Here is a 9,896-nt window from a genome sequence, read left to right on the forward strand (position 1 = left end):
TTGACAGAATCTGAGAGCTGAGAATTTTCTGAAAAAATGGATGTGTGTGAGAGAGCATGTGAAAAATGTCAATTGCGTGAGTCTCACTCTGAATGAGTAAGAGTTGGCAACCCTGCTCTCTCTGCTCAGTGTCTGTATCTTATAGCCAAAATATCGCCATATAACAGAGGTAGAATTTTTTTCTGGCCACCAGTTCAGTGTCCGTCTGCTCGGTTTTGCTGATTTTGGTGTCCATTGACTGTTGTGACAATTTTGTTCTTAACAAATTATAGAATGTATATAAATAAAGATTGTTTAAATTTAATATTTCATTCATTAAGATCCATGTGTTTTTAACTCTTTTATGGTTTACTCATTATCTGCTTTGTTAAACAATATCAGCTCAGGTTTTCTGCGCTATATATATTCTTTCTCCATGTTTTGTTCCAGTTGGTTGTGGTTTTCCTGTGAAATCCTGCCTAATTCAGCCATAAAGGGTCAGGATAGCACCAATGTTTGTTCTATCTAATGGTGTTATTGCAGTGTTATGGGTTATGTGACCATGCCAGAGGAACAGACTTCACATTTCTCAACAATATTGCTAGATAACTGTATTAATGTGTTGCAAGGGTATCAAACATTTCCTGGAGGGCCACTGTCATGCAGTTACCAACCATAATTAAACATACCTGAACCAGCTAATCAAGGCCTTTTTAGCCGGAAAAAAGCGTAATGACTGCTAAGGCTGCGGTACGGAGGGAAGGAGACAAGGCCGTTTTTAATGGATGTCAATGGAGGAGAGGCTTGACAACGCTGAATAAACCACTCTTGAGAGGAATAGCATATCATTTAATGAATCGACAGCTCATCTGCTAATCTTCAACATGTTTGCTCTTAAACATTTGTTTTGGAGTTTACACTGAAAAAAATGCTGTTTTATGAGAGAAGTCACGGACAATTGCGAGACTGGTATGATTCAGTTTAAGGCACTTCTCATTCATTTCCATGGTATCCGCAAACAGTGATTGACTGTCGCACAACTCTGAACAAAATTCAATGATGTTCAGGCTGTAATGTGATTGGATATCAATGCGTACATGATCTAAGTTAACTATTATGCTTTTTCCAATGGTAGAGCCATGGCCCCTTGTATCTCCCAATGCTAGAAACTTCCAGGCAGGTGTTTTGGAGCTGGTTGGAGCTAAACTCTGCAGGACAGTGGCCATCAGTAGTGGAGTTTGACACGTGATGTAGTGGAACAATTCTAGAGTTATCTATGGATCTTGGAAATTATGTTAACTGATAATGTTGTCTTTGTAAACTTCCTCTCATCTAACCGGCGCACCAAACTGCATTCTTTTGTCATGGCAAATAAATAAAGACAAACTGGTTTTGATCACCATATATTTTGTTTATTGCATGAATCTTAGCATGATATTAACTGCTAAATGATTCTGTAGTCAGGTTAGCAGTGCTCAGCTCTTCTGGACAGAAGGGTAGCCGGCAAAGACGGTAGTCCAGTAGTAAACCATGCGCGTTCTCAACATCTGCTTTACACTGTTCTTGTTCATACTGTTGTTGATGTCTATGTACTTGTGACCAGTGCCGGCGAACTCGGGCCAGGTTACAGGAACACTGGACTCACCTTTGTTAGGGTCACTGTGAGGGAGAGAGAACGAGACATTTTAGCTATTATTATGCACCACAAGTGGCAAAAGGGTTATTATACTTAACTAAAACTAAAACAAATAAACAATATTTTTGTTATTTAAAATAAACGTTAATATATATATACACACACAACTTGTTTTATTTCAGTTCATTGTCAAAGCAACATTTCTTAAAGCAATACATTTGTTACTGTATTTGTTAATATTTCAATCAATTTCAATTTCAAATCAAATCAATTTCATTGAGACATCAGTAGCAGTAGCAGTGATACTGGCCTTCATTCATTAATGGATGCCATTAAACAAGTATTTCAAATACATTGTCTTTGTTATTTCTATATTAATTTGGAGATTAACTGTGAATTTACTACATAATAAAATATATAAAAAACTTAAGTGTTTTTAATCATGATTAATCAGAAAGAATGTGTGATTAGTCTAGTTAATTTTTTTAATCGATTGACAGCACTGATATAATTTAATTATTATTGCCTCTACACATTAAAGTAGAATAACATGAAGTATTTTAATATTGTAAGTATTTTTATGTTTATATACCCAGTTTGAGCAAAATTGGTCCAGTAGGCAATCATGTATTTGGAGACGTCACGATGGCGAGGAAAGTAGCCCAAAGGAGTCTCGAACGGCTTCCCAAACACATACTGCAGGTCGTCAGCGTGATCGGCACCCATCCAAAGTGGATAGACAGGTATGCGAGAGGGCTCGGTGAACAGGTAGGAGTAGGTTCGTGCAGATCTAATGGAGAAAAAAGGTTGTTTTAAGGTTTCTACTATTCAGTTCACACTTTAGAGTTCAGTAAATAAGAAGATGAAGTCAGCTTACTTGGCATGGTCAGTGTGGAGGTACAGGGCCGCTTGGGTTGGCACCAGGAAGATGTAGTCCGTCTCAATGTCCACAACTGTTTTCTTAATATCCTTATCACTAGGGTTACTACCCCAATTGATTGTGTACTCCTGATAAGTTGCGACACCAGCATCTTGTCCTCTAGCTTGAGACAGGGAAATCGAGAGAGCCCTGACATCTGACCTGTTATAAATCAAAAGCAGTTTTATTTTATTTACTATGCCTTTGTTTGGATTATTAAAGGCCCCATGACACGACTAGACAGGTGCACTTTTTCTGCATAGGACACATCGGTTTGTCCCTTTGTTGAAAGGCCAGTTGCTTTTAGCTTACATCACTGTTTTTCTAGAAAACAAAAATGTTAATTTTTAAATGTGTATATTCCCATACAGTAAAACACTGATAATAATAAAAAAAATTATCAAGTTGAGCAGCAAATTAAGAATATTAGAATGATCTCTGAGAAATCATGTGACACTGAAGACTGGAGAAATGATGCTGAAAATTGTGCTTTGCCATCACAGGAATAAATTACATTTTAAAATATATTAAAATATAAAACAGTTATTTTAAATTGCAATAATATACTGCCCCCCCAGTTCGCAGTTCGGAATGAAATAGGAAAATGCTTAAGAGTCATTATTAATGCTTAAGGATCATTATTGCAGTGATTATTATGAAGTGTGTAGCTTTTCATTTCTTAAAGGTGCTCTAAGCGACGTGACGTGTTTTTTAGGCTGAAACATTTTTTTTCATATACAGCAAACATCTCCTCACTATCCGCTAGCTGCCTGTCCCCTGAACACACTGTAAAAAAACGCGGTCTCTGTAGACAGCCCAGGCTCCACAAACGGCAACAAAAACAAACTGGGCCAACCTGCACCACGAAACATAACAAACAGTGCTCCAGCCAATAACCGACAAGAAGGATTTGGGGGTGGGGTGGGGGTTGGGGGGTTAGTGGGTGTGCACATGAAGGGGGGTGTGGGGAGTGGAGGAGAGAGAAGCATGAAGAGGGAAGTTAGCTAGAGGAGAGATGTCCTAGACAACGACAATGACTAACGTAATAATTATATTGTCTTGAATTTTGATATGGCCGATACACAACCAAAGAGACAACGTTCTGATGAACAAATAGCAAAGAAGAGGGAAAAGGAGAAGGAACGCGAAGTCCCGAATTTACATCGGAAAAGCTTGTTTCAGGAAGCACGGAAGGGAGGGGAAGGGGATGGGATGAGGAGGAGGGAGGGTCGAGCTAGCCTCCGTTTTGTTTGACAATACTTCGAACGTCAACAAGAAGTGACGTCACCCAACATCGGTTAGAGCACCTTTAAACAACCATGTAGGAAGACACATCATGGCCATACTCCAGAATAACAATGTCAAGATTCATCAGGATCAATATTTGAAAGACTGATTGAGAGGGAGCATGAAGAATCATTTCCACACATGAATTGGCACCTTTGAGTCCAGACCGTAAATGTATTGAAAGTCTTTGGGATGTGCTGGAGGAGACTTTATAGAGTGCTGGACTCTTGCATTGTCATTACATGATCTTGACCAAACATTTATGGACCTCTTGATGGAAATAAATGTTGTGATGTTCTTTCCATCAAGAGGTGCATAGATTTTTGGTCCAAAATATATATATATATATATTTTGAAAGTATATTCTTTAAGCTGCACTTTTTTCTTCTTCTTCTTTTTTATATATATATATATATATATATATATATATATATATATATATATATATATATATATATATATATATTTTCAGATATTAAGCATATGTTGGAAATATATTGGGGCACAAATAAATTGCAGTATGGATCTGCTAAAGCTTACTTTTGCCAACTTTTAACTTTCAATAGTACACTAACATGTAGATGGCCTCAAAGCTATACATAAACCAAAGCCACAAAACTCTGGTTTTCTGGTTCTGGTTTTGTGGGGTCTTTAAAAATTCTCAAAATGATTCCAGATGACTCTTTGATGTAGCACACTTACGCAGGGGTGGACACCAGAGCATTGTTGACAGAGGGGACGTCAATGGTAGCAAAGATGTGGCCGTCCATGTCATTGACTCCAGCAATGTAGTCAATGTCAGCAGCATTTTGGAAAAGGGTTTCAGGCTCGCCGGGGATGAAGTCACCATCAATGACGGGGGACAGAGCCAGTTTGTGAACAATGGGATCTGGAAAAGATAGTCAGATTTGATCTTTTGACATTGCGTTGCATTTACTGTGGTTTTAATCAGCAGTTTAACTATTTTAAAGGGATAGTTATTATGTCATCATTTACTCACCTTCATGTCTTTCCAAACCTGCATGACTTTTAAACACTGACTTGTTCACTGGTATTCCCATTCTTTGTAATCATATAGAAAAGAACGACTAGTCGTGCAGGTTTGGAACGACATGAGAGTGAGTAAAAGATGACTGAATTTTAATTTTGGTTCAACTATTGCTTTTAAATCATGTAAAGGGCTAAAACACAAGCAGCCACTCTGAATGTTCTTACCACTTGGAGATGTATTAAAGTCCACATTCCCAGCAAGAGTAACTTTCTTTGGATCTGCATTCTTCAGACAAGCCACCATCCCACTATCAGTGGGACATCCTACCTTCTTTGCGATCTAAAGGTGCACACACAATTTTTTTTACCCATATAGTTTTGAAGAAATAATTGTACCTTTAGAAATAAACCAAGTTGTGATATCTATTCATTAATTATTAACTGACAAAAATCATTGAAATGCCAGTCTGTATGTGAAACAGAACAGGCGACTTCACTAAGTAAACACTTGCAAGTGTACAGTAAAATGTTTCGCAAAAGGTTGGGAATGAGAGTAAACAAACCCCTGAGGATTTTGGGACCACTGTATATCAAATGCTAGTACTGTACACAATGCACTAGGTCTGTTTTATAATGAGTATTCAGCAATGTGGGACATTCATGAAGATGATGCTCACCTTCTCAGCAGTTTGTCGGGGATTTCTGTTGACGGCCCAGGGACAGAGAGCAACACCACTCTGTGAGATAGCTCTGCGGACCAGGCCCTTGTTTTTAGGGGAAAGAATCTGTGCAGGATGGGACACACAACAGACCTTAGAACCTTCAACCTTTATTACCAAGGACCTCTTATGGTTTTCATACCGATAATAAACCAAGCCCTCACGCAAACCTGTTGCAGTTAGATTACATTATCTAGCCAATTTATGAGGGCTACTTCAAAAGTTTGCAATATTGTGAAGACATTTTCAAAAATGACCTTGTCCTAGCAAACATAGCCAGACCAGCACATGTACACCCACTCATTAAAATGTAATACATAAGCCTGCAAGCAGAATATTGTTTGTTTTGTTTTTATGTAGCACCTGGAAGTTTACGCTGGCTCCACCTGCTGACTCGCCAAAGAGAGTGATGTTGTCTGGATTGCCACCGAAAGCTCTGATGTTCCTGTGTACCCAAGCGATAGCGGCGTGCTGATCCCACAGGCCATAGTTTCCTATCGACCAGGACATGCTCAGATCATCATCAAGATCACAATCAATTGTAAGCAGATCTCTTGCTTTTATAACGGCCTTTGCTTATATGGAGTGGCGAACACGTAAGACCTCCTAAGATTATGGTAGGGTGAGTTACAATTGACTGTAACAGAGGAGGATTGGGAGCAGGTCTGGAGTCAGGCGAATAAGATCTCTGTCTGCAACAGGGCCAGATCTATTTAGCTCAGGATTGCGCATAGAATGCACATCACACCGTTCCTTAGAAGTAAATTTGACCCAAGCAATTCTGCATTATGTCTAAAATGTAGGTGGAAGTGGGACACTATATTAATTGCATTTGGGATTGTTCTGTAATTAGGATTTACTGGTCAAAAGTTGTTCAATATATGAGTCGAATGTTTGGAGTAGAGTTACAGTTGGACCTCTTGCCTTTGATTTTAGGTCTTCCAAATATACTTTTGCCAAACAGATTCTCTAGACGATTATTTGACATCCTAGCCTTTGCTGCTTGGAAAAATATATTGTTATCCTGGATCAGGTTTTTTATTTTTTTTATTTATCAGTGCTTTTGCATTCTTTCCAAAAAATGTTTGCACTTTGCATACAGTAAAAATAATAATAATTTATTCCCCCCAAAAAATCTGCGTTCGCTTGCAAAACCATTGAAAACTGTTTTTTTAGGCTGCATTTATTCCCTACCGTGATGTATCATATTTGTATGACTTATATTCAAATGAAATGTACCAGGTGCGTCAGCATCTCCACTGCTGAGGAATCCGAGGGCTCCGACACGGTAGTTGAACGTCACCACGATGACATTTCCTCTGTCTGCAATCTCCTGTCCATCATAAAGGTAGTTGTTCAAGAAGTTTGCACCCATCCCACCACCCATCAGGAAGCCACCACCATAGATGAACACCATAACAGGCAAATTGGTAGACACTGCAAAAAATGAGGTTTCAAGCCAGACAGGATACATTTATACATTTGACTACATATTTGTAACTTAAAATGTTATTCTTAAACGACTAGTTCACTCAAATATGACTACATATTTGTTAAAATGTTGTTCTCTAGTTCATGTTCCCATCATGTCAAAACAACATTGGACCCCATTGACTTTCATTGTATGGACAAAAATGTTCTGCGCAAGTCATACAAGTTTGGAATGACATGAGGGTGAGTAAATGATCATTTTCATTTATTTGGTAAACAATCCCTTTAACATATTTTTTTATGTCTTGTGAATTATAACAGGTTTGCGTTACCGGAATTTCCCTGAGGGACCCAGATGTTCAGGTAGAGACAGTCTTCAGTGCCCAAGACATCTTTACCGACAATATTGAGCTGCATACACCTATTTCCGTACTCAGTGGCTTTCAGGACGCCTGTGCAGGTAGAGTCAGCAAGAGTACACTGTTAATACACTCACTCACTCATTTTAGACCCTAGCTAGGCCTAATAACCAGTGCCTAAAAAGGTCTAGACAAGCTTGCACGACAGACAGGGATACACACCATCCCAGCCTTGGTGACGAACCGGCTTCGCCAATCTGCCAGGCTTAGCAGCGAATGGAATTCCCTTGAACACGTCCACATGGCGGAAGAGTCCAACACTATGACTCTTTCCCTGTACCATCCCTCCCTCCGTGTACACAGATCCCAGCTGTTCACAAATAAATTTGGTTAGAAATTGCAGCATAGCATAGTATTTTGAGCATTTTAGCCACATTGTATGTAATTCTTTTGGCAGGAAAACCATAAACTATAAAAAATACTTTTCTATAGTATCAGGTTTAGATTTTTATTTAAAATACCAAGTTAAAATAAATGTGATAGGATCATATATTTTTTAATTGTTGATAATATTGCGTTACATTATATTATGCTTAAGAGTTATATTTATGTTTAAATGTATATTGCTAAAGAACAAATAATCAAGTCAATTAATTAAAATTTTATCTATTTTAATTTTAATTGATAATGGGATATGATAATATGAGATGGAAGGAAAAGTTATATTTCAGTGCTTTTTTTTTGTTCTCTACTAAAACTTTTGCGTTTGTTTGCGAAACTGCATTGCAAATGCAGAATTTCTCTGGGAAAAGTAAAAGGTTTTTTTTTATGTCCCCTTATGGGTCTAGATATTAAAGTTAAAATAGATTCAATCTTAATTAACAGACTTGATTATTTCTTCTTTATTAATATAATACTTCATAATAACTTCATAATTAAACTAAATTATACTACGGGGCTGTTCTAAGGTGTGCAATTTTTAGGGAAACGCAAGGCTAAAGTAGTTCCAGGCAGGTCTTGACCGCATCACAGTTCCATAATCACTTCGCCAAATGATTTCAGTAATTTCAAAAGGTCCTTGCAGCCTACAACAGCAAAATAACCAAATCCCACAGTACACTGAGCAAGCAAAAAAAAAAAATAGTAAATAGGATAAAAAACCAAAAGATTATCTCCATGTTTTGTTTTGTTTTTTTATTATGCAGCGTTATGGGAAGCGCATTACTATCTTTCTCCCGCTCTCTCTCCCACTCAAAAGCGCACACATATAGTAAGGATAAACCTCTATGGGATAAACGTGTTGTCGGCGCTGCTCTGATGATTTTATCAGTAAAATAGTTTAACAACTTAAAAGCAACATGGTGTTTATTAATGCAGCATGCCTGTCTCCAGAGGTGCAAAGGTGCTGCAGACGGCTTGTGTGTGAGGTGAGGGAATTACATACTAGCGATGTATTAACGGAGCTGTTCTTGGGAGTAGAGACGCTGCTGCCGAACACTGTTGACGAACATGAGACACAGATTCAGGTAATTCAAAAAGACTACGCTCTCTCTCTCTCTCTCTCTCTCTCTCTCTCTCTCTCTCTCTCTCTCTCTCTCTCTCTCTCATATTACTGCATTAAGTGTCTTAAGTCTCCGTTACTAGCGCTAAAATTACGTTTTGGAATTAGCAACGGAGGTTTGCGATTAGATCAGATGCGTAAGAAATTAGTCCTATACACAAGAGCGTTTCCCGCTAAAATAATGCACACCCGAGGTGTTGTAACCGCATTACCACCTCAATTCGTCGTCAATTATTCCTTACCAAATACATAAACATAATAAGGAACTGTTAAGCATAATAAGATTTAAGCATATCATAACTTACAGAAGCTGCATTTGCTGTCCCCAGGATGAGGGCAACAGAGATGAAAACTCCCAGCATCGCCATCATCAGATAGTGGCTGCAAGTGTGGCACTGAAGGGAATTCTGTCCGCTTTTATAAACTCAAAAGCCAATATATCTCTGTTCCCAGTTGTTCCAAAGCCATATCTTACCCCAAAATATACTAGATTACACCGTCTATCTAGTGACTGGACAACATGTGTGCAGTTGTGAAAACTCTCACGGAAACACATTTCTTTTTCCATTATAGAGAAATATTTATGAATGATGAAACATTTGTGCCACCTTGCAGAATAATGGCAAAGCCTTTTGTCAACCAAAGCAATAAACCAATCTATTCACCATCTGCCAAAATGTCTGCATACAATACGGGCTAGTTGTCGCATTCATTTTCTCTATATTGGACAATTTTCAGGGTTGATTTATTTTTTGAAACTTACTTTCATAAATGCACCTTAAAATGTTAAAAAAAAAAAAAAAAAAAAAAAAAAAAACCTTTAGGGTCAGTGTATGATTCTTTAAATGTTGATGTTTGAAAGCAGTCTCTTGGAAAAAACGCTGCATTTATTTAATAAAAAATTACAAAAATAAATATTGTAAAATATTATTTGGACACTGAAGGATTAAAGACTGTATGTCTTTTTATACCATGGTCTGGGTGATTACTCGATTCTGATTGGCGCAGGGTGTCC

The 9,896-nt window shown here is 37.9% G+C and overlaps 1 protein-coding gene across 1 annotated transcript; it reads right to left on the reverse strand.

Moving 5' to 3' along the window:
• Positions 1-1,369: 1,369 nt before the first annotated feature.
• Positions 1,370-9,339, reverse strand: LOC309477463 (bile salt-activated lipase-like). The gene is made up of 11 exons (XM_082140732.1): positions 9,187-9,339; positions 7,543-7,690; positions 7,294-7,413; positions 6,770-6,967; positions 5,894-6,024; positions 5,489-5,596; positions 5,037-5,151; positions 4,524-4,710; positions 2,493-2,696; positions 2,208-2,405; positions 1,370-1,638 (listed from the first exon to the last, which is right to left on the reverse strand). The coding sequence occupies exons 1-11, from the start codon at positions 9,250-9,252 to the stop codon at positions 1,455-1,457; spliced, it is 1,659 nt and encodes a 552-aa protein (XP_081996858.1). The 5' UTR covers positions 9,253-9,339; the 3' UTR covers positions 1,370-1,454.
• Between the last annotated feature and the right edge of the window lie 557 nt (positions 9,340-9,896).

Source organism: Leuciscus leuciscus, assembly GCF_965113295.1.
Source record: "Leuciscus leuciscus genome assembly, chromosome: 16".
NCBI classification, from domain to species: domain Eukaryota; kingdom Metazoa; phylum Chordata; class Actinopteri; order Cypriniformes; family Leuciscidae; genus Leuciscus; species Leuciscus leuciscus.

Bases quoted from the DNA above. Each gene is read 5' to 3' on its own strand.
- LOC309477463 (XM_082140732.1), bottom strand. From the start codon at position 9,252: ATGATGGCGATGCTGGGAGTTTTCATCTCTGTTGCCCTCATCCTGGGG. The intron at 5,152-5,488 runs GTGAGCATCATC...GTGCACCTTTAG, and splicing joins CCCGACAAACTGCTGAGAAG to ATCGCAAAGAAGGTAGGATG. The intron at 2,697-4,523 runs GTAAGTGTGCTA...GATTTATAACAG, and splicing joins GCTCTGGTGTCCACCCCTGC to GTCAGATGTCAGGGCTCTCT.